Source organism: Oncorhynchus tshawytscha, linkage group LG12 (genome assembly GCF_018296145.1).
Source record: "Oncorhynchus tshawytscha isolate Ot180627B linkage group LG12, Otsh_v2.0, whole genome shotgun sequence".
In the NCBI taxonomy this organism is placed as follows: Eukaryota; Metazoa; Chordata; class Actinopteri; order Salmoniformes; family Salmonidae; genus Oncorhynchus; species Oncorhynchus tshawytscha.
Window position 1 is genome coordinate 60,785,193 of NC_056440.1, and position 25,962 is coordinate 60,811,154.

Here is a 25,962-nt window from a genome sequence, read left to right on the forward strand (position 1 = left end):
CAAATACATAGTCCAAGATGGGTTGACATACATAGCCTGCTCACTAACAAAGTGATAAAGCCTACACTCCACTATCAGTCTGCAAGTACTTGTGTGTTCAGAGGTCCTAATTAGGACTCCTTATGGGAGGAAGTGTATTTCACTGTATTAATGTTCCAACACGAGATTGTTTCATTAGGAGGGTCAGCTCAGGAGTGAAGCCATTTCATTGGCTGGCCATTTCAGCGCGAGGCTATTTCATTGGAAGGCCATCTAAAAATGGAGGCCAGTTCATTGGAAGGCCATTTCAGTGGAGGCATAACAAATGCTCCCCAAAAGCTAATCTCACCCAAAACAAACCGTGGGAGCTGAATGCTGATTAAAGCACGGTTTATCTTAGGAGAAAGCCCGTCTATGGCAAAACAGGTTATAGTCACTGCAGAATCAGACCTGTGTTTCCTAACCAAGCTGTACCCTCTCCCTGAAGAGATGATTGTTTTTTATTTCTCTAGCTGACAGAGAGGAAGACAGCATGATTGGCACTGTGGGGTCTGGGGTTAAGGGTCAGACGGTGAGCTGGTTACACGGTGGCTTAAGAAAAGCTGACTAATGGAGACACATCATTGGCTCCCTGACCAAACAGTGGCTGGCCATGTTCACACGTCCAGAGCAGCACAGTGTGTAAGAGAGGATACCTGCCAGGCAGCTGAACACACTAGGCATACGGAGGGCAGTGGAGGCCGCTTGGCTGGTGGCCATCACTTCAAAGAGCTAGCTTAAAACGTAAAAAACAAGAGCGGAGGAAGTCCATTGGCGCATTCCCAACATCCTTCGACCAATCGGCAGGCGGATACTGAATAGTGCCGGGGCCATGGAGAAGAGTGGAATCAGCTGTGCCTGAGAAAGCATGACATTCTCTGGACTTGATTAAAGAGCACTTAAAAAGTGTCTCCTGGGTCTAAGGGAGGGTTGGGAGATGACTGGGCTAAAGTCCTCCCTCCATATTTACTCCAAAAAGGAAGTTCCTGGCAGGGGACAGTATTACTGCTAAAAATACCCCACCACTGCCACTGCCACACCAGACGGGTTACTCATTACAACCATTACAAGGAAAAGGAAAAAGAAAGCGAGAGGAAAGCTATCCCCTTACAGCCACTACAGAACGAGAAACCGGACTCTGCCTCACTAGCTCGCTCCCTCTCATTTCCTCTCTCACACAGATGGATGCCAAGGTATTTATGGAAAGCCTCTGACTTCATGGCTAGAGCGGTGGAGGCTCTTTGCGTGTACAGTAGGCTACGTAAACAAGGCCCACAGGACGTGATCTCACCATCTCCATCGCAAAGAAAGCGCCAAACTTACAGGCTCTGATCGTATCGCCTCCACAAATGCTATTGAAATGTTTCCCCAAACAATACTTCCCATGACAGGAGGGGGACTTCTATGTCAAAGAAATTATCAGATAAATTCAGATTTATTTCAATCTCTCTTACCACAGCATACTGCTTTCTCCCCCTTTAATTCCCACTTTCCATCATTCCAAACTAGAAGAGATTTCATTCCACATCAGTAAAGCACTCTTAAAAACGTATTTTTTTTCCCTTTTCTTTTTCCTTCTTTTCCCTGTAACTAGCCCCTTTTTAACATCTCTGATGTCTGACGTTAGTGAACACAGTTCAATGTGAGTGTTGGCCCCAGGACACTAACGATTTAACTGTACGCTCCGCTCTGGCTTCAGACAACACATGATCTCTAAGTAGCACTGAGACACTCACTGCCGTGACAAGAACACTAAGTGATTCCCCAGTGTCTAACAGTGGTAAGATTACATAGCTTGTGTGTGGGCTAGATATGTGAGCAACTGCGTTTATACACTCCACCCCCAGTGTGTATATAGTTTGTGAATGTGTGTTTGAGTGCATGTGTGACTGCTATGTAAGGTTACTACATTGCTGGGACTAAGCACACACTCAACACACACCTTCCAGATTTACAAGCTGAGAAGGCCACTGGTCCCAGCCACCACTTAGTTAGTGGGGTACACAATACGAACTAGAGCAGCAGAGTTTTAGTCGGTAGTCAGTACCGGGAAATGTCGTCAGTACCATCTCCTTAAATATCACTGTTACTGTCATCCAACTCAAATAGTATCTTCCTTCAACATGTTTACTATACCAGCCATTCCTGTGCACATGCTTTTCTGATAATTTAGACCTATATTACCAGGAAGGTATATATTGACACCAAGGAACATGACCAGTAAAACCTGGCCTGGTGGGCTTGGTCTCAGTATCCACACTGCAATGCCACACAAGAGACAAACTGCTCTGCTCTGAGGGGAAGCCCATGGGATTGATTATTAGCCTGTCCACTTCCTGTACAGACCAGCAGTTCTAGTCCTGCTACTTTGATAAATCTCCACCCATCACTGCCCTCCCTCATACTCCTCTCTTCTCCTTTCCTCTCCCCTCTCCTCTCCTCTCCTCCTCTCCTATTTTCTCCTCTCCTGTCAAGGTCCCTGAGGTTGGGTGGGTGGGGAGAAAAGCCTCCAACAGGAAAAGGGGGGCTGCTTTCCTGTCCTGTCGTCTCTCCAGATATCCAGGCCTTGAACTTGACTTCCACTAGGATTCCCAGGTTGCTGCTCAGGGGGACTGCTGGGGGGTGGGGGGGTGGAAACATCTGTCTGCAACCAGACCAGCTGGACAAGAGAAGTGCTGACCGTGTGGAAAAGAATGACAACCCACTGGCTCCATAAGAATGACAGTCAGTTCAACATCTAGTTTTGAATTACATTTGGTTGAGTTATCAACTAACCTGAAATCAACAAGACATTTCACCATGTCATTGGATTTAGGTTAAAAATTTGGGTGAAAAAAAAGATGAAATGCCCTTATGCTGATTATTCTTCACAAATCCAATTAGTTTTCCACGTTGATTCAACATCTTCACACAGATTTGGGAGGTTGAAATGATGTGGAAACAACGTAGTTTTTCCAAAAACAACCAGTTTTTGTCCAGTGGGTTGGTTCTGTGGTTCTTGGTTCTGAGCAGAGCCAATCCAGCCTTATGAAGGGCCTCAAATCGGCTAACTCACAGTTACTTAATAAAACATAAAGGGAACAAAAAGTGATTTCCCCCCACCCCCACCCAATAGGGAGATAACAGCTAAATCACATAAACAAGCCTGTATCCCTCCCGCTCCCTCCACTGAGTGCTAACATGTACTTCCAGGGTGACAGTCTGTATGAAACATGTAAACCGTTTGAGGACAGGACTCAGGAGGCTGTGGGTCTCAAGAACGTTGATCAGCTGAGGACCAATAGAACCAGTAGTGTCAAAACTGTTCTCTATGGCCCTTCACAGAGAGCGACACGAGCCTCTGGTGGTGCAAGAGAACACTTGTATTACCTGGCTAATGCCACTCAATCAATGCTAACCTAGTCTGTGGCGTGAAGCCAGGGCGAGCTCTCTGTCGGAGCAGGTAAGGGGCTGGGGACAAACACGCTGCATATCACGTGACATCTCAGACCAGATCAGATCAGTGACAGGAGTGCAAAACGTTTTAGAAATGTAATGTTGGGTGGGAAACCAAGAACAGACACAGACAGGAAGCTGTAGCCTGAAGCACGTTTCATAAGGGGAAGAGCGCGCAAATGTTTACTAACGTTAGCTCGCGAACACAATTAAAACGTTCGCACACACATGCCAACAGCCCCAAGAGGTAGTCCGCCGAGACGTTCACACACATGCCAACAGCCCCAAGAGGTAGTCCGCCGAGACGTTCACACACATGTCAACAGCCCCAAGAGGTAGTCCGCCGAGACGTTCACACACATGCCAACAGCCCCAAGAGGTAGTCCGCCGAGACGTTCACACACATGCCAACAGCCCCAAGAGGTAGTCCGCCGAGACGTTCACACACATGCCAACAGCCCCAAGAGGTAGTCCGCCGAGACGTTCACACACATGCCAACAGCCCCAAGAGGTAGTCCGCCGAGACGTTCACACACATGCCAACAGCCCCAAGAGGTAGTCCGCCGAGAAAACGTTCACACACATGCCAACAGCCCCAAGAGGTAGTCCGCTGGCGAACACAATTAAAACGTTCACACGCACATGCCAACAGCCCCAAGAGGTAGTCCGCCAAGACGTTCACACGCACATGCCAACAGCCCCAAGAGGTAGTCCGCCAAGACGTTCACACGCACATGCCAACAGCCCCAAGGAGGTAGTCCGCCAAGACGTTCACACGCACATGCCAACAGCCCCAAGAGGTAGTCCGCCAAGACGTTCACACGCACATGCCAACAGCCCCAAGAGGTAGTCCGCCAAGACGTTCACACGCACATGCCAACAGCCCCAAGAGGTAGTCCGCCAAGACGTTCACACACATGCCAACAGCCCCAAGAGGTAGTCCGCCGAGACGTTCACACACATGCCAACAGCCCCAAGAGGTAGTCCGCTGGCGAACACAATTAAAATGTTCACACGCACATGCCAACAGCCCCAAGAGGTAGTCCGCCAAGACGTTCACACGCACATGCCAACAGCCCCAAGAGGTAGTCCGCCAAGACGTTCACACGCACATGCCAACAGCCCCAAGAGGTAGTCCGCCAAGACGTTCACACGCACATGCCAACAGCCCCAAGAGGTAGTTCGCCGAGACGTTCGCCGAGACGTTCAAGTAAGTCTATATTATTTACATATGTATTGCATAACTAAACGTTATAGACATAATATGTGTTGCCCCTAAGGGTGGAGCACTGTTCCTTAGCCTTAGTACTGCAACAGAACATGAATGTACAGCAAGTCTGCCTAAAGCAGAAACCACACCACGACAACAGCAGATCCAATGTATCTATTAGCCTCTCTTTCTGTCTACCTCTCTGGTGTCATCATTCTGTATGTTTCCCTCTCCTCATTCACACACACACCTCAGCTGATTGTTCATGATGGCACAATGGCCTCACGCTCTGCTTGTTAAATACAGGTAGCGTGTTCTATTCATGGATGGTAGCACATACGTGTTCATTCACATCACCTACACACCCACACACACACACACACACACACACACACACACACACACACAGTACAGATGGTTCCTACGGTAACATGCCATCTGCCCAGCAGGAGGACTAGAGCAGCTTACAGGCACGATGCCCCGCCCTCTCCACACACACACACACGTTTGTTTTACTATCCTTGTGGGGACCGAAAAACCCTACACCCTAACCTTAACCCCAAACCCTAAAATTAAACCTAACCTTAACTCTTAACCATAACCTTAAATCTAACCCTAATTGTAACCTTAAACCTAAACTCTAAGCCTAAAATAACCTTTTCCCTTGTGGGGACCATCCAAATGTTCCTATCCCTGTGAGGAATTTGGTCCCCACAAGGATAGTGAAACCAGACCACACACACACACACACACACACAAACAGATCTGCGGCCACACAAGGAAAATCGGAAAGAGGATTACACACAAACAACACACACACACACTCTCCTCACTACAACTACCACCCTAGCGCTATGGAAATCCCACCATTAACTCTCGTAATCTGCCATAAACCTCATGTAAATCTTTCCATGACCCAAACAATACCTGAATGCCTCATGGATTCACACACATGTTCATGACTGGTACACACAAACACACGTGCACGCACACAATTTGAGAGTGGAGGCTGGAGGAGAGGCTCTACTGTAGGTGGGTGGGTGTTTGGCTGACCCGGCCCAGGGCCCAGACACTCTGCTGACTGCGCTAACACAGTAGGCTAATACAGGATGTAAGCCAGGGACAGACAACGCCGGAGCCCAAGGAGGCTCTTACACGGGGCACTGTGCCAAGGAGCAATACTAACATTGTCGCTCCAACTTTCAATTCGTTTCCACACTCACTGGCACATCTTTGACATATCACCTCCACTGTAGACACACACACACACACACACACAAAAGCCACATCTCGTTTCACCATCACAGCATAAGGCTGGATAACAGAGCTTGAGACATCATTGCACTTTTTCCGTCTGTATCATAGAAACATGCAATGTCCTCTAATCCCATTTGGTCTGTTGTGCAGAGAGTGTGGGTAGGGAGGGGCTCACAGTGAATTATCAAAACCTGGACTATCGTACACATAAGCAAAACACATAAACAAAACTATGCTGTATCATCCACTGCAGAGCAAATAATTGCTGGTTTCCTGGATAGTGTCTTCATCCTCTGTCCTCTGTGTATGTCTCTGTGGGCCCATGACCTCACGACCCTTGGTGTCACCCCAGGCATCCAGCATGCGTCATACCAAAAATGTGGCCAGGGCACTGGGGAATTTTGTGAAGATGAGAGAGAGACAGAACGGACGTTTGGGTTAGGGACTCCATCACTCTTCCTGTCAGACATGGATAAGGAGCAGAGATAGGCTGTTCTAGGCAGAGCAGAGATAGATGAGAGAGAAAGAGAGAACGGAATGATAAAATTAACTAGAAAATCGTAGACGAAGGAACTGTAAGTCAAGCAGGATCAGATCTCAGCTGACTCCCCTCAGAGAGAGAGAGAGAGCGATTTAGTGACAGTTCACACCAGAACATCCAGCAGTCAGAGACACAGGCAGAACAAGCAGAACAGAACCCTTAGCTCCGCCCCCTCACAGCTCCCCTGTGATAGGTCAGGGGGCCAGGCAGCGTCCCTGAGAACAGACCGGCTTAAAGCAGCCCCTGGCTGGCCGCCCTCCAGTCTTTCTACAGGCTGTGGGAAACAGCTTAGCACTCCAGACCAGTCTAATCATTTCATCAGGCCTGAAGAACAGCAGCTCCCTCTGACCTTTCGTGTTCTGCGTTTAAAGCACTGCGGGACAATGGCAACACACCAGTAGTGAGAAAAGAGGGCCTTTCCAGGCCTCCTACCCCCCTGGAAGAGGACTTTGTATTGCCTCCCAACTCCTCTTCATCTCCACTTCAGGAGCTCCCAGACTCCGCTGAAGGTGTGAGGGGTTACCAACACCAACGCTCTCACTGACTCACTCCCCTCCACAGCTAAGTTAAAATCTCCCTCCCAAACAACCAGCACATATCAAAACAGTCCCCTGTAAAAGTAGAGCCCCCACACTGCGAGTCTGCTTCGCTCCCTTTCCACACAGACCAGAGAGGACAGGCTGGACTAGAGCATGAAGGGCAGGAAGACTAACTAGCCCTCTGCAATGATGACTAAGGACTGGTATGCAGAGCTTAGACAGGGCAAGAGAGACAAGAGAACAAGAAAGGCCTACTGTTGTATTTGGTTCATCAGTAAGAACAACAAAAACAGTGACAAAAATCAATCACAGTGCACAACAACAACAAAAGAGCAAATGCATATTATGACAAATGCTGTGTCACAAATGGAAACAAAGGTTCCCAAGAAAGACGTCAGAAAGACGTGCGAGGCAGAGTGTACCCAGCCGCTACATCTGCATCATAAAATAAAGCCACGGTTGCTATGTCAACACAACCAGAGGAATAGCTACGTAGATGTGTGCACACACTAATGGCTTTAAAATGAGCGGGAGGGAGGAACGAGTGGAGGGGGGGGGTGAACGGAGAGAAGGGTGGATATGAAAGGGAAACAGAGGGGAAGAACGATAGGGTGAAAATAGCAGGAATGGAGACCAAGATGGAGTGTTGGTTGAGAAGAAGGGGGAGCAGAGAAAAACAGACAGCCATTTAGGAGATCAAGCAGCTATAAATATTGTCCTTAGGGACAGAGACGAGAGAGGCGGACGGAGGTAGAGCTATAGAAGGAGATACGACTACCGCCTTTTTACACACTGTCTAAACACTTTCATACTGTACCCACCAACTAATCCCTTCACTTCATAAAATACAGACCCCTTACGGAAACCATTTCCTCTCCCTGTGGCCACCTAAGAGAAACACCTGATGCCCATCGCTCAGACTGTTTATAGTGTATTCAGACGTTTATGGACAGTGCTCTGTGCTGGTGTGGTCTGGTCCCCCTTTCCCAGAGGCCTCGGGGACTGGCTGGGCTGAAGGACGATAGGCACAACTGGCCTTGGTCTCTAAATTTCCCTTTATGGGCAGAGTGGAGCGCCTCCGAACCAACACCCAGCCTCTGTGTGTAAAACGTGGAGGAGAGAAATAGAGGGTGTAAACGGTGTATGTGTGTTACAGGCGTGGTGTCGAAGGAACAGGAAGTAAGGAGCGGGGAAGAAAGACAGAGGGAGAGAGAAGGAAGGAGACGGACGGACGGAGGGAGAAGGAAGGAGACGGACGGACGGCACCAACCCTGACGTTGACATTGGTGCGTATCATCTCCATGGCCAACTTGCCTTCAGTGAGAAAAAAGAAGAAACCTGCGCAATGTTCTTGCTAGTATCACTGCTCTTTAGCTTTATGTATCGCCTCAAGGTCTTCATCACTGCTTTAAAAAGTAGTTGTGTTAGTTGTCTGTAGCAGACAGACAGACAGACAGCAGGGTTAATGAAATGAGTGATGATAGCACCAGCTGAGCCAGCAGTAGCAGCAGCAGTAGGGAGATCACGCATGATTACTAACACTTAATACCCTGGATTACCCTGGTACTGGCCTGGCCTGTCTGATCCTTCACACACACACACTCTCTCTACCTCTTACTTCCACCCCCTGTCCAGCGAGCCACCATCATAACCTACTATCCATACACTGTCCTCACACCCACCCTACCACCACCCCCTGTCTAGCCAGCCACCATAACCCACATAGGCTGGGAAGCTGCCGTTTGACTGGCCTGGTCTGGACTAGGCAGGGCTGGGCTGTAGACGGGACACCGGCCCACAGCAGTCAGGCATGACTGAACACTGAACACTTTCTATTCCACTGATCAAGCTGACCTGGATGTAGGACAGATCGATAAGGCAATGTCCATGCAACACAAACACAATAGACAGTCTCTCTCCGCAATGACCACGTGACCTCATTGGCTTGATCCGAAATACAATTCAAGTTTATTATTTTCTTAGGATTGTGTTTATTGGCATTATTCAGCATTTGTTGACAGAAAACAACCATTAAAGGATCTGGAACCTAAAAACAAGCGGTTGTCAATGAGGTTAAAGAGGTCAAGACATGATAATAAACATGGCCTTAGTATCGCTGTGGCCTTTGACCCTTTCAGCCCTGTATTAACCGTGGATCTGAGAGGAGCTAACAGCACCAACCCTATAAAACCTGACGGGGTAACAACCTGCATCAACCAGGCCCAGCGGTAATCACAACTAATCATCCCCAGCCTAAAGGCGGCTCAACCTGGGGCCGCACTGTATAACACACACTGTCACACGGGGAGACAGCCAAAAACACACAGACCGGAACACAAAGTCTACTAGCTAACAGCAAGCAAAACAACCTCGCTCTATCCCACTCTAACTCACACACAACAACTCTTCCATTCTCTCTCGGTCTTCTCTCTCTCTCTCCCCCTTCTATGTAGGCCATCTCCACCTTCCTGAGATTGCCTTTTGTTTTGGAGAGAGTGTTACAAAAACAACACTATTGGCTTTAATGAAGCCACAGTAACAATGGTCATCTCGCTCTCCCTCACTCCCTCCCTCCGGCCACTCTGTGAGGACACATCCTGGTGTCACAGTCCTCCTTTGTCCCTCAGGCGGCCAGCACAAGGCCAGCTCTATGTAAGTGGGAAGCAGAGAACACCTCCACGCCAAGGCCAAGTCTCCTCTTAATGAGAGAAGAGACTGCTGCTGGGAGACAGAGAGACAGAGAGAGGGAAGGGAAGGGAGAGAGAGAGAGCTGTTTGGGACACGCCACACATCCTCCTCCCACATCTCCCCTCACCAACCCCCAGGCTCAGCCCCAGTCTGTCTTTCTCTTCTTAGGCAATGGACAAATCAGTAAAGGAACTAAACCAAAGCCAATGAGTATAAGAGGGTGCTATAAGCAGGTTGTACACACTGAGGTTGGAGCCTTGGAGGTTACTATCCATAAACACCCAGTAATCAAGAACATTCTATTCAGACCGACCATTCACAATCCCTATTTCATATTGCTTTAGAATTCTACATTTCACCACGGCCGACCTATCTATTGTAAAATAGTGGATGTCATCTCTCAAATTACTCCTCTCACTTGGCAACACAGCTATTTTTCTGCCATCACGCTCTCGCTCTGTTGCTTGGCAACTGGGCCTGCGATCCACCTCTTCTCTGGTTGGTTGATTGAAAGCACAGAGAGCGAGAGAGAGAGAAACTCCCATATCTATTAGGTGAAATACCACAGTGTGACATCACAGCAGCAAGATTTGTGACATGTTGCCACAAGAAAAGGGCAACCAGTGAAGAACAAACACCATTGTAACTACAACCTATATTTATGTTTATTTATTTTCCCTTTTGTACTTTAACCATTTGCACATCGTTACAACACTGAATATATACATAATATGACATTTGTAATGTCTTCATTTTTTTAAAATAGTTTATTTCACTTTTGTATATTATCTACTTCACTTGCTTTGGCAATGTTAACATATGTTTCCCATGCCAATAAAGCCCCTTGAACTGAATCGAGCGACAAGAGACAGTAATCCTCCAGATCTGTCACTTGGTAAAGGATTGGCACGTTTCAGTTGCCATTGACAAGTCCTTGCCCCGCCTCCCCCTATCCGACAGGGATTAATGTATTATAACAAGCATGCTGACCATATTGTTCTGTCAAAATCGTTAGATAGATAGAGAGATAGAGAGAGAGATATCCCACTGCTGCAACCACAATGCATGCTTGGCTTCCTTCCTGTCTCCATTATGTTTCTATGAGGAGCGTTGGAGGTTGAAATCCCACCAACCTCTGCAGACTGTTCCTCCATGGAGAAAGACCACTAAAACACACACACAGTAAGGCCGGGTGTACACTACACGACTTTCAAAATCCTAACCTTGCTGAGCCTTAAACGACCGTCGTTCCTGTCTTACCAACGCAGTGGTGAGCACACGACACGATCTGGCACAGACGGGGACACACAACTACAAGATTCTTCACCATGCCGTCCCACGAAAACAACGAGGTGACGTGATGAGATTGTTAAAAGTAGCTAGATCGATCTGTGGCTCAGAAGCAGCCTCATAGCAGACATTCGCGGTCGCCACACGGAGTTGAAATATCGAGCCAAGACATTTTGACTTGAACAACATCTCGCTCGTGAACTCCAGAGCTGTAACGATTTGACACTTTGGCTTTGGTTAATGAAGGCAAGTACAAACGCATACGAGTGGCAGGCATGGCCTCTGCTGGAGAGTCGACACATCCTGGGTGGTGTGAAACCACCGTTCTCCAAACGTGTCGTTGCACATCTCACACTACAAGAGCGTCGCAGATCTGTTGCCGGTGAAATCAAACAGGTTTGAAAATATCAGGATCGGTGACCCTAAGACTCCGTCTCTGACCCGCTCACATTAAAAAAAAAGTGTTGTGCTCCCCAGAGTAGGCAACGACATTGGGGATTTTGTCTCCGGTATGAAAAACGTGTCTAGGACAGCTAAATCAGGGAAGAGAAATCGTGTGGTGTACACCCATCTTAAAAACACAAGCACACGTTGTTCTCCCCCCCCCCCACATTTAACACCCATCAGCACTTTTCACGGCAGCTACACACTAAGAAAAGCCAGGAAACACAGAGTCAATCAACCTATAATAACCTATAACCTAACCTATAACCTAACATATAACCTAACCTATAACCTAACCTATAACCTAACCTATAACCTAACCTACCTACAGGAGAGTGGTCTTTCCTTATAATCCTGTGATTCTTGCTCATTCCTTTACTGCCCTCTGCCATGTCCAGAGACTGGGGGGGGATCTTAGCATATCAATACTTTCTATGAACCGTATTCTGTCATGTAATGCTAACCAGAAGTATACATTTGCCATGGAAACAGAACGACTCCAGGTAAAAGAGTGCTGACAGTATAGAGAGCAGCTAGCCCCCCAGGCAAGGCAACACCCATGGCAGACAGACACAATGCATTATGGGATTATGTGTTAGATCAAGGGCATGTCTGGTCTGACCCATGAGGAGTCAAAGGTCATCATGGCCTCTAAAATAATATCCACATCACCTCCTCAACATAGCACTCACTAACCTCGGATAAGTTGCTAACCAATGGAGGCTGCGGAGGGGAGGACGGCTCATAATAATGGCTGAAACGGAGTAAATGGAATGGCATCAAACATGGAAACCATGTATTTGATACCTTTCCACCGATTAGAGTGCAAAGTATAGCTACAATGTGTCCAAAAAGAGTCAAATAACGAGCTGAAAGAAATGTGTTTTTGCATTGACAGCCGTACTACACACTAATACGCTACCAATCTACAACAGGCTTATTTAGTCTGTATGAGAGAGCGGTCTCACCCACAGTGTACACTGTTGTTTCTTCTTTACCCGGGTGCTGTGACAATAATCCCTGGTGGGTCCGTGAGAAGGTTGTGTTTAGTCTCCGTCTTAATTGTGCTGTGATAATAGGGTGAGCTGCCCAGGACGATGCCTCAGACTGCTGATCCCAGCATCCACTCCCTCTCACAAGGGAGTCGATGTTCCCTAGAGGGGGGTGCCATGGAGGAGCTGAGTCAGGACAACTGATCATGCCAGCGGTATTAACTGGTCCTTGTGTAGCCCAGGGAGTGGAGTGTTGAAGGAACAGACAACCAGGGCTCTAACATGGCCTGAGGAAACACACACACCATGTCCCGGTCAACACACACACACACACACAATGCCATGTCAAGACACACACACACACTCCATGCCATGTCAACACACACACACACAGGCTAACAACCTCCAGGGTCCCATCTTGAACTTGACTCCAGCCAACAGAATGTTCTGTTCTTGTTCTCTCTCCCAGTCTTTCGCTCCAGAAACAATTTCACAACATCCTTCTCTGTCTTGATCTGAGCCAGCAACAGCAGCAGACAAAATGCCTTCTCCCTTCAAAATCAAATGACACAGACCCAGTCTGTGCCTTTTGTAATCATCCCTTTCTTTGCAAATGAATGTGTTCATTTTCACGTCAGTCTAAGTGCATTCCAGTCACCAAGCCGCTATTGAAAAATATAATGGTGCCTAGCTACACTGGGTATCAGCTTTGGGTCAAAAAACGCACCCTGTTCCACATTTTGTGATGTCTTTGACTAGATGCTCACGAGCTGAGTGACTGTCCAATGTGAGCCTGTATTTAGCGTCAAAGACAATATTAATATGGAAGAGAGAAATAAAAACCAATACAAATCTTTAGAGGTCACACACACACACACACACACACACACACACACACCGTTTTGCTCCTCATTCCCTCCATTAGGCTCCACGCTATCATTTGCTGAGCTGGCAGCCATGTATTTTCTGCCTTCTAGGGGGAGTCATTTTGCCGCCTAGCGTATGAATCAGATTTATGATGTTCATTATAGGCCTTCCTATTCAACTCATGCAAGCAGGCCGTAAAACACCCAGATGAAGTCGTGTACGAGCTCATCTTGCGCAGAGCACATCTGAGTGGACTCTTTATGACCAGGCTACTTTGTGGGTAGGGAGGCTTTTGGGATAGCCCCAGGTTTTAATGCTTCTACTGTGGGGGCCAAGAATGGAGAGAGAAAGAGAGAGAGAGAGAACAGAATATGAGCCAAAAAAGCTTTTGTCATTTGTAATCTCTGAAATGAATTAGCTTTTTATCCGACAGAAAAAGGCTATCAGCTTCGAAAAGGGCCCTACACACTGCTTCCAATGTCAGTGGTGGCCATCGATAATTCAGCCATTCAGTGGTCATGTCTCACCCTGGTACTTATTATAGCTCTCAATAAGTATCATTCCACGAGACGGTTTGGCAAATGATATTTGTTTTGGAAAAGAAAGACACTGTGCAGTCAAAATAATTGGTAACCCCTGTGTGTGAGAGAAAGAGAACAGAACAGTGAATGAGTAAGGGGAAAGCAGCTGGGTGGAGGAAGATGAGGAGTAAAAGGCTGCTCAATGAGAGGCAGAGGACAGGTTATTAGAGACAGGAAGCATGCCCCCCCCCCCTTTACCCTACCCCAAACCACCAACCCCGGACCACAGCAGCCCCCACCAGCAAGTTGAAAGCCTGGTTTGTGTTTGTTTGCTTGCCTGACAACCCCCCCTCTGGGGAAAGTGTGAGGTAGTGAGGGCAGAGGGGCACATCTGAAAAACACAATCTCCTCTCCGCAACTTTGCCCCTTGTCAGGGAGTTGACACACTTTTTCCTTCACTCATAGTTCCCTCTCTCGCCTCATATCGCCGCTCTCTACTCTCAACATGCAGACATGCACCCATATCTTCCATATCTCCCTCCCTCTAGGTCCTGTCTGCGGTCCAGTCTAGCCTGTTTGATCCTGCAGTCTGTTAGTTGACAGTCAGTCTCCTCAGAGAAGAAGCCTACATAGGGCCTATTAGCCCCTGCTCGCTCCAGCACCAATTGGAGCGAGCAGGGGCAAACACAACTCTACAACTCTGCAGTTCCGCCCACACACACACAGGATTCTACAGAACATCTGGATGTGTTACAGCTGGACCTGTGGGGATCAAAATCAGGTTTAGCAAAGCATCTGCCTCTACACCACCAGCATGGCTATGGAGCAGGGAACTGGCCTCAGCAGCCCCACATGGACCCCAGGCTTGTTCTTTGCTTTGTTCTAGAACCTAAAACCGCAGAACATCACCACTCCTTCAGAGAAGAGGCTGGTGTTCTGTCGGTCGGACCTCAAACCAACTATTTCTATGTTCTGTATGTCTGAGAACAGAGCACGGGAGGGAGGGAGAAAGAGAGCGTCTTCACCCTGTGGGGCTGAGACAGACAGACAGAGCCTGTTACTGTAATGGCACACACACACACACACACACACACACACACACACACACACACACACACACACACTAAATGGCCAGAAGAGACAATTACTTAAGAGAGACACCATTGAACTAGTTTCATTCATGGGGAAGGCCTATCAGAACACACGAGGCAGTCAGAGGGATAATTGTGCGCTCGTATAGAGTCACTGCATTGAGAACGGTTACACTACTGTATGTTGTGGTTATCACACACCTCCTCAATCACCAGGAGAACTGCAGCGTGTTGGACCACGTGGCAGATAAACATACTGTACAGATGTGCCTGTCTGCTGTGTGTGTGTGTGTGTGTGTGGGGGGGGGTCATGGATGAGCCATGTGGAGCCCACAGGTCTGTGACCAACATCCGATGGGGCAGCGGTGCCCCCACGGTCCCCACCACATCTCCTTCCTCTCCAGTCTCCATCTCCTTCCTCTCCAGTCTCTGACATAATACCTTGTTCCATCTTGTTGTGTCCTTGAAGAACCTCCCATCTCTCTCGCTCTCCTTTCCTACAGCTCCTCTCCTACACTATCGTGTACTTCCTCCCTCTGTCCCCGGCAATGTGTGTCTGTGTGCGTGTCCTGCCCTAGGTGGGCCCCTGTGGTCTCTGGAGGATGTAGGATCATTAGGATGTGCCCCTCACTGCTTTTACAGGCCAGACAGGAAGCACCCAACCCTGTCAGCTCAGTAAAAATGCCAAAGCCTGGTGTGGTCTCACACACACACACACACACACACACACACACGCACAGGAAGGGGGGCAAACACACATGCACACACAAACACCGTACACACATACAGTACAACAGCCACACCCAATAAGGCCCAGCATTCCATATCCCTAGAAAATGTAGCTTCACTATTAGACCTACAGTCTGTATTGTCCATCTGCTCATGCCGTAAAACAAGGTGTTCCCCCTAGTAAGTCTTCTGAAAGGAGCTCAGCACAGTCTCCTAACACTGCCCCGAGCCCCCAGCCAAAAAGAACCCTGCTGCCCAGACTCTTGCCACATCTTCTCTCTCTTGTACCATAAACCAAGCCTTTGTTCTCCACTCCTCACATTATCCGGCGGGATGATGCTCTATTCATCTCCATCTCTGCTCCCTAAAACGCAGCTAATTCAGGGATGAAGCCTCTTCAAAGTTCATAGAGAATGTAACTTTAGGCACAGTATCAAATGCAACTCTTTTTTTAAAATCAGTAAACAAATGTATTAAAGCATGTCCAAGTAGAACTGATGTGGATACTTTAACGGAGTAGAGGAGTGATCCCCTAATCACAAATCTGTCTGTCTATCCTCCTCTGGAAAGGCTGCCGTCCAAAAGATGAACCCAAATCATCTGGGATACCCTCATCCCCACACTCATGCAAAACGTACATTACTCTACACACACATATCAACTCCCGTATCCTCAGAGCGAGCTCGCTCACACACACACACACACACACACACATCTGGAAGCTCACGTACCTCTGGTGTTGGTGGCCATGTCCGCCACCTTCTGAAAGGCATCCAGGAAGGCCACTGCCGCCAGCACTGTGGTCCTGAGAGCAGAGCAGAGCGGGACAGAACAGACACAAGATTGGCACCAGTTCACAAACCACAGCCATTTCAACATAAACAAACATAGTCAGCAGATCTGGCGCCTCTGAACAGACAGCGGGGGATTACATTGTTATCAATGGCACTGGCTGGGATACTCATTGATGGGTACCGCTCTAGTACACACAGGACAGTGGCTGGGGCTTACCGGAGCTGGGAGTGCAGTTTGGTGGCCTTGGCACTGAAGTCCTCCCACACGGGGTATGAACACTGGGAATAAAAAGGGACACGTTAGAATCTATATTTTAGGACATTATGCAATACAACTAGTGCATTGTCTGTACAAATATCTGACAGGTCTAACCTTTGTGTTTTCACTCACAACACCAGTCAACATTACATGCTCTAGACTTGTGTTTGACCATGACACTAAAAAGGTGCTATCTACAATAAGGTGCTGTCTAGAACCTAAAAGGGTTCTTCAGCTGTCCCCATAGGAGAACCCATTGAAGAACCCTTTTTGATTAAAAAGGTCTACCGCGAACCAAAATGGGTTCTAGCTGGAACCAAAAATGGTTCTCCTTATGAGGACAGCCGAAGAACCCCTTTGGTACCCAAGTGGACTATAACATCTCTTCTACCTGCAGGGCAGAGTGTGTGTCCAGCCCTCCGTGCCTCTCTCTGCCTTTGGTATCAGACGCTACGGCCTTGAGAGCAGCAGATCATAGGGCTGAAATAAGCCTCAATCCACAGCACAGCTGGGGGTTAGAGATCTCCAGAAGCAAGTACCCCCCGCCGTCTCCAAACCCCCAGCATCCAGGGAGAGAGAGGGCGAGAGGGGATAAGAACCAAGGAGATCGTGGGAGGAAAAGACAAAAAAAGAGACCGGAGAAAAAGGGGGATAAGGAATGGGAGAGAGGGAGACGGGAAAGACAGAGGAGCAAGGATGCAAGGACCCAACCGGAGCGGAGGAGCAAGGATGCAAGGACCCAACCGGAGCGGAGGAGCAAGGATGCAAGGACCCAACCGGAGCGGAGGAGCAAGGATGCAAGGACCCAACCAGAGCGGAGGAGCAAGGATGCAAGGACCCAACCGGAGCGGAGGAGCAAGGATGTCACGGGGGCGTCTCGCCCTTTGATCTGACGTCTCATTCCTGGTGTTTGATGTCAGTTCATTTGGTCTGAAATCAGAGCAGCATTTCCCTGCGGTCCCCCGTCTGTGTTTGAAGTGCTCTAATCTTGCAATGTTGCAAGCCTGACGTCTATCAGGAGAAGCCTTGGAAGATATATGGGAGATACGGAGCGGGCGACGCCTCCTCTCCATTGCAACCACACCAGCCCATCCCTCATTAACATATTGGGGAATTCTAATCAAATATCAGGGGATCCTGGCGGTGCCCGATTGTGTAACGATTGTTTATTAGGTTCATTGTAGGCCTGGGGATATTTTATTTCCCCATCCTCCTCACTCACTCATACTCGACTTGCAACATGACCCACAAACAATGGGATAAGTACCGCTCTCAATCCATCCATCCGCCTGGGTGGTTCCCAGGTAAAGGGAGCTGGCTATTTTCCCTTTAGCTTAACCAAGCGGAACAACAGAACCATTAAAGGTGCATTATCAGAAAAAATAAAACAACCCAGAGGCAGACTGTTAATGCAGAGTAAGGACAAAAAAAAGTAAGGCCTAGAATAAAAATGATATTCAAGTCAGTTAAGAACAAATTCTTATTTACAATGACGGCCTACCCCTGCCAAACCCTCACCTAACCCGGACGACGCTGGGCCAATTGTGCGCCGCCCTACGGGACTCGCGATCATGGCTGGTTGTGGTACAGCCTGGGATTGAACCTGGGTCTGTAGTGATGCCTCTAGCACTGCAGTGCCTTAGACCGCTGTGCCACTCAGGATCCACATCGCATGACATTACAGCATTGACCGGAGCTCCCCTGATGACAATGGCTTTCGACCTTCGTCTCTCTCTCTCGAGCCCGGACGGGAGTTGTAGCGATGAGACAAGATAGTAACTACTAACAATTGGATAATACGAAATTGGGGAGAAAAGGGGTGGGGAAAAAAAACAAAATAAATCATAATATTAATAATAATAATCTGGAGCTGGAAGTCTGGAGCGGTGTTCTCCTCAAAGGCCAATCAGCTACTGATAACATGCTATTGCATCACCGCTTCCTCTTCTGCACGTAAAGACATCCTCACAGTAGTGACAGCACACAGAAAACTCCAAAGTAACACATCTCATGCCTGACTACCCCTAGACATGCAGCGCATCATCTTTCCCTTCCACCAGCTCTCGCTAACCCCTCAAAAGTTTAAAGGTTATCGGTTACATGATGGGCTAGCTAGACTCTGTGGAACACTCCAGTGAGTTGACAGTCCATTGGAAAATATCTGTGCTCAGTGGACTAGAATTCTGTTCTGGTGTTTAGCGAACCAAACATGTTTACTTGATTGAATGAAAAGCTCACAGCTTCATCACTTTGTTCCTTTGTTCTCTGGAGGATGACATGAACCACAGATTCAAGAGTGGATTAGCCCAATTTCAGCTCTTTAAAATCGGGCCAATTCAGACTTTTAAAGAGAAATAAAACAGCCACGCAATAGAGGCTAATTTCACAGTTCTTTACGCTAAAATTACAGCTCCCATTTTGGATGTGCTACAACGAATACTGTATACATTCCCTCTATAGCAACTGTATGAGACAAGGAACCAATGGTGGGCCCTTAGCTTATGAAGAAGCCCCTTCACAGGCTGTCGGAAACAAGGACAGGGCACAGACAGGCAAGGGCAAAGGGTTAATAGATGTATACGCCTAAGCTTAATTAAGTCAATCGGAAGCAGAGCTACACGTACAAAAGTGAGTACCCACAAAGTCTACTACATCGTGCTGCATAATCTCCAGATCAGGGGAGCTCCTGCTACTTAGATCCAGGAAAGTAGACACCAAGGGCTTTAGTGTATCAGTAGACCAAATGTGTTCAGCTAGAGTGCTGCTATGCAGGCAATGCGCATGACACGTTTGATTGAACAAAAATGTTCAGTCAAACTTGGTGGCACCTTAACTGGGGAGGACGGGCTCGTGGTACCGGCTGGAGCAGAATCAGTGGAACGGTATCAAACACGTAGGTTCCATGTGTTTGATTCCATTCCGTTAGCTCCTTTCCAGACATTATTATGAGTCATCCTCCCCTCAGTAGCCTGAGTGTTATGTCTAGTTTCAGGACTAAATATAACATCTCCACTACTGATATGAACAGCAAACACTGGATTGGAGCAAGTTCTCAGTAACTTTAACATTACCGGAGGAGAGATACGGTACAGAATCTCAAAGTGCCTGTGAGCTGTTCATATGTGACTCATGTTAGATCCTCACCCACGAGCATCCTCACCCACTGAACACTGACTGACACCGGGCGTCCATGGACGTTGAAACCTAGTTGAACTTTAGTCAGTCCGCCCTGACCGGACCAAATCTGAACCAGTCATAAATGTCTGTGTTTCACAAGTTTGGAGAGTACAGTACAATACAGTGCAGTACACTGGAAAACAGTACAGTACAGTTCAGTATAGTAGAGCACACTAAGGTAGAGTACAGTATAATGTACTCTATTGTACTGAACATGTCTACTTTACTGTACAGAACTCTACTGTGCTGTGCTCTACTGTGATGTCCAAAATTGTGAAACATAGACGTCTATGATAGTTTCAGATTTGGTCTGGTCCGGACCAACCAAATATGGTCTTGTTTGGGGGCAGAGCTCATTACAATAATAGCTAGTGTGTAGAATAATATCCAAATATGCAAAAGAAGGATATTGCATATTTCTACCTTTCCATACCTATTCAGGATACATCACCATGAAGCAAATGCTTTTCATATCCATAATTATGCATTTGTGTTTAGTACACATCAGGGACCCATGATGTAGTTGCGCTACAGTAATTATTTTACTGGATGTAATTCCACTTCACCTACTGTAGTTCAATAACTCAAGGGGTTAGGTCATAGCTGACTGTAGTTCTATAACTGTCATTTCATGTCATAGCTGACACCTCATTTTTCTGCAGCCATCTTTGAATCTTAATCTTTGAAAATGTAAAAGGTCAATGCAAACTTTTTTTTAGAATCTCAATATCAACTTCTGGATAACAAGTACCTTACTGTGGTTGTTTTTCAATAAAAATTGTAAAAAAATAAACAAAAAATCTTAACAAAGACCAATTTCTCAAACAAGAATTTAGCTAGGACTGTCTGGGAGTGGTGAAGGCAAAACTGAAAACTAGCTGTTATTTCAATAGAATGTTTATGATGTCACTGCAACATCTCTTGATAGACGTAGCTGGTAAATTCGCTCTGGCTATCTACTCCGATTTCAGAGCACTCGTCTGAATGTGCCAGAGCGCAGAATAACTGACGAATTTACAAACGCTCAACACCCGCTGAATATGGCCGATGTCAGTAAATGTTGGCAAAAAAAGCGTAATTAAATTGTTGCTAGCAGCACAGTTGCAGTCACCAACGCTCTGGATAACCATCCCTGCTAGGGACAGTAAAAATGGTTAGTGAGCTGTTCTCTCATTTGTGTCTGGAAGTAGCTAGCAAGCTAGCAAACGTTAGCCAGTTAGCTTGGGTGCTTGACTGCTGTTGTTAGGACAGAACGCTCAGATCAACACTACTCCTCGGCCAGAGCGTCCAGTGTGCCCTCTGAATGCTCCGAGAGCAAAACGCTCTGAATTTACAAAACGGACAATCTGACAAAACTCTTGAGTTTAAGGGCAGGGCTATAGCTTAGGAGGGTGTGAACGATGCTGAATAAGTGTAGACAAAGAAGGGCTCTCCAGTAGGTGTACCAAAACATTCAAAGGCCATTTTCTCAAAAGTGAGGTTACAAGTTTATCAGCTTTCAAAGTAGAATTCCTTTCACATTGTTCCTCAACTATAGTGTACGATATACCATTTTCTAGCTCGGAGTTCACTTTTATCCAATGTAAAAAAACTACTTCAAATTTTGCTGCACAAGACCGAATCGAGCCGGTCGGTCACAAATAACCTCTGGATCCAGCCTTCTCCATCCCCTGAACTGTACATGAATACTACCAACTCTGTTTCCACCGTTGCTGCTCCACACCAACTAAGCAGACTGCTGGGTTCTCTCCAGATTCACATTATCCGAGGATAGATACACCTTAGGTTACTTTTACATCATGTTGGCAAATCATTGCTCTCAAATGACATTAGGATACAGGCAGCAAGTTGAAAGACTGTGTTGCATAATTTATGAGGAAGAGGATCTTACTAATCTAAACATCGTAATAAAAACAAAACTATCCTGCCCAGCCTTTCTGCCCAACCTTCCTGCCATGGGACAAGGTTAATCATAGACTCTGTTGATGTCTTGAGCATTTTAAAATATGTGAAAACATTTGCTAAATGTTCCTTAACTTGACCTTATCTGTTTGTGATGTCTGGGGAAGTGTAAGACCCAATGCTCCCACTCATTTCTAGTTCCTAGAGGGGGAGTTAAGGTACCCAGAGGGATGGAGGGATGGCCGGTGGAGGTTGATGCCTATAGGGGTCTGACTGGCTGGGGCCTGGGCTGTTCAATGTGTCTAGGTCGTGTCAAGCCCCTTCCAAGCTCTTGATAAAAATAGCAGGTTTGGTTCAATCTCATATCCCCACCCACACAGTACATCTCACTCACTGGTGTGAATGAATGAATGATGGAGGGGGGGGGGAATAATCTCCCTCTTCACCATTTTACCACAACAGCCTGAAGCCTTGCAGAAATGAATCATGGAAATCACTTAATACGAGAGGCACAGCTTCTTCCTCCATGTCCGTCTCTCTCAATACATCAGCCGGTCTCTCTCACTTTGTGCCTTTTCATTCTCTCTCAATCTGTCTCATATGCGCTCTCAATCTTTCTTACTATCATCTCCCTTATTTGTTCTAGTCATCCATCTCGCTCTCCATCCCCGGTCTAGTTGTCCCAGGTCTCCACAGTTGTATTTGTGTCGTGGCTGTGGTTGCACCACTCAGCCTAATTGAGATGGGACTCCTCAATGGAGGTTCTCTGTGTGACTGACTGCCACCACTCTGAGGTACTGTATATAGTGGCATTAAAATACATGGCAGGTCTGTGATTGAAAAGAAGGTAGCATTTTGTAGCACTCTCATTGGTGGGGATGCTCGCCGATGGCTGTCCATGCTGAGACAGTGAGGAATGCAGATGTGTCTTTGAGGTTGGGGTGTCCTTGAGGACATGGGTAAGCATCATCCTCCTTTTTGCCTGGACCCAAACCAAACATTGTCAGTAAGCCCCATAGTAAAATCTAGGTGTCTAGTGAATGGAAAACAATAGTAAATACTTCTGCATGAGAGGACACTGGACAGTGGATTTTGTTCCTCCAGTAGCTTGATCTTTTTTTTACGGTCAAAAAATATGATTTCTCAATCTGAAACCAGTCGATTCGTCTCTAACGAGCCTAACGAGAGACAAGAGAACAGGTGCTCATTTAGAGAGCCAGGGCCCTGCACGTTGTCGTGGCATCAATGGCCCCTACAAAAGGGATGAATGTTTTGGGGGAGCACGGACACACAGTCACGAGGATGGATGTCCTCTCTGGTCCTCTGCCTCTCGGCCCAAATGCAGTGTCCGGAAATGGGTCACATGTGCAGCTATTAACAAGCCCTCTGAGCAATGCTGTGGGATCTCCCCAGGTTAGCCAGACAACACACACACACACACACACACACATATTGTGCCTGTAAGTCAAAGGAAGAAACTGTCAAGACTATGCATGTCTTTCGGAAAGCACAAGCTTTGTGGTTCATCCCACATTCATCTGTTTAAGGATCCAACCATTTTTTAAAAATGTTTTGCCTAAAATGACATACCCAAAGCATATTCTTGATACCATTTGAAAATAAACACTTTGAAGTTTGTAGAAATGTGAAATTAATACATTAGATCTGGTAAAAGACAATACAAAAAAACATGCGTTTATTACATTTTTTGTACCATCATCTTTGAAATGCAAGAGAAAGGCCATAATGCATTATTCCAGCACATGCGCAATTATATTTTGGCCACTAGATGGCAGCAGTGTACCCGTATGTGCAAAGTTTTAGACTGATCCAATGAACCATTGCATATCTGTTCAAAATATTGTATCAAGACTGCCCAAATATGCCTAATTGGTTTATTAATACATGTTCATAACTGTGCAATCGCCTCAAAACAATAGCATGGTATTATTTCACTGTAATAGCTACTGTAAATTGGACAGTGCAATTAGATTAACAAGAATGTAAGCTTTCTGCCCATACCAGATATGTCTATGTCCTGAGATTTTTTTTGTTTGTTACTTACAACCTCATGCTAATCACATTAGCTCAACCGTCCTACAGGCATAATCTACGATGAGTCCAGCTGGCAAACAGGCCACGTTATGGACTTCTCCTGCCTCCTGTCTTCACTCTAGTCCCAGGTACCCCCTGACTCTGTCTGTCTCTACTGGCACTGCACTGAGCGTGTGGTCAGCATACACCGGGCCAGCCTATAGAGAGACAAGCTGACCAAGAATGTGACCTGTGCTTTCAAATCAAATCACCTCACATAGCCCGGAGGGATGTCGCCTACACTGCCAGACAGCCCACCCCCCAGCTTGTGTATGTAAGTCACACACATATATACCCGTCTGTGTCTCCTTAAAGGGGGATTACATCCCCCCCCCCCTATACATTCTCTCTTACACATTATACCATACGGTGGGGGGGGGGGCTCTCTCTGGAGAACAGAGGGTGAGACAGGGGTCTCTTTCATGTCATTGTGGTTGTAATGTACATTCCTTTCAGTGAAACATCTGACTCTTGTACTGTATGCTGATTTCAGAGAGGCCTCCAGCCTCGCTCATCATGGCACTGTGCTGTATTGCACTGTACCATACAATTCAGAGGTGGGCTGACTACATATAGTCGACTGTCTCTTTAGTGCAGTTGTGTTGCCAGCTATTGTACTTACTGGGCATGTCTACTGCGGTGTGACCAAAGAGAAAGCCTGGTAGACAGCCAGTGATTCTAGGAGAGGAGACACATATGAGAAGTGACTGTGCATGCCCTATGGGGCTGTCAATCCCCCTGCAACAAAGGGATGGTGAGGGAGAGAGGGAGGGGAAAACATCCTCCAGTTGAAACACTTTACTCGGACATGGATCAATCGCATGGGTACGTAAACATGACCCATCACGCATGACAAGGAATTGCATTCCTCAATGAGTTAAGTCTATAGTGCATCATTCAACATATTTGCATTTCATTGCTCAGTGAAGAGATGTTTTGTCTTCATCCGTCATGGGGGCACATATGGAGAGGATAATCATTGTTCAGAGATAGCATGACAGCACTGAATTTACTGTTAACTACTGTGACAGCATCACTAAACACTGGTATGTCTAGTGCAAATAACATCTTAAGCATAGCCAGCCATAGAGACACAAATAGCTGAGGCCCTCCTCGCATGTCAATCTCTGTCCAACAACAGGGCATCCTAGGGTCTCCATTCGTGTGTGTGTTTTCCTCTCTTCTGCCACCAACAACAGCAGTCCTTTGAGAGGTGGGTCATTAGTGACAACATGAGGTTGTCATGAGGTTGTCTGGGGTTACATGAGAACACAGCAGTCAGACAATGGCTTAGATCTTACCATGTGGCATCTCACTCTGCTGTGGGGACACCCACTGAAGACTATTGGAGCGGCAGGTAGCCTAGTGGTTAGAGCATTGGGCCAGTAACCGAAAGGTTGCTGGATCAAATCCCTGAGCTGACAAGGTAAAAATCTTTCATTCTGCCACTGAACAAGGCAGTTAACACACTGTTAACCGGTAGGCTGTCATTGTAAGTAAGAATTTGTTAACTGACTTGTCTGGTTAAAAAAAAAAAAAAACTTTTATAAGACTACTGCAATGGCCAACCTGAGACTCCAAGTGACCAATGGAGGATGGATGCTGCTGAAGTTACTGTTTGACCCATATTTTATTATCCTCCATCATGGAGTAAGAGATCAGATGAAGACCATGGGAAATGTGTCTTAAATAATTCATGAGATGAGTGTGTCCAGGAGAGAGAGAGACAGAAAGAGAGAGAGAGAGAAATGGGGGATGTGGGGGAGAGAAAGAGCGAGAGAGATGCAACCATGAGAGTGGGGGGCGGGGGTGTCACGGGTTCTTAGTTTAGGATGTTGTTAATCAGAGGTTGCCGTTTGACGTGTCCCCAGCTCCTTCAAAACCCTGTGATGTTCACACAGATAGATGGTCCGTGCAGGAATAATAACCATGCAGAACACCAGCTTTACTTCAATCTTATTCACATGAGACTGGGACTCGGATGACATAGAAATCCCTTGACGTAGCTTTAAACCCATGATTTCTCACACAGTGGAAAGAAAGGCACAGATGATGAGATGGCAACAACGGTAGTCGTGTTACTGGTCCCAAGTCAGCGCTACGATTTCCTGTTC

At 46.9% G+C, this 25,962-nt stretch overlaps 1 protein-coding gene across 6 annotated transcripts in view; it reads right to left on the reverse strand.

Annotated features, from left to right (window-relative positions):
- LOC112264178 (protein MTSS 2) overlaps positions 1-25,962 on the reverse strand; it is a 75,281-nt gene that overhangs the window by 47,162 nt on the left and 2,157 nt on the right. For all 6 annotated transcript variants that reach the window (XM_042330857.1, XM_042330855.1, XM_042330856.1 and 3 more), the window contains exons 2-3: positions 16,634-16,695; positions 16,354-16,427 (exon numbers count right to left, since the gene is read on the reverse strand). In XM_042330857.1, coding sequence (XP_042186791.1) covers positions 16,354-16,427; positions 16,634-16,695 — 136 coding nt within the window. The remainder of the gene's footprint in view (positions 1-16,353; positions 16,428-16,633; positions 16,696-25,962) is intronic.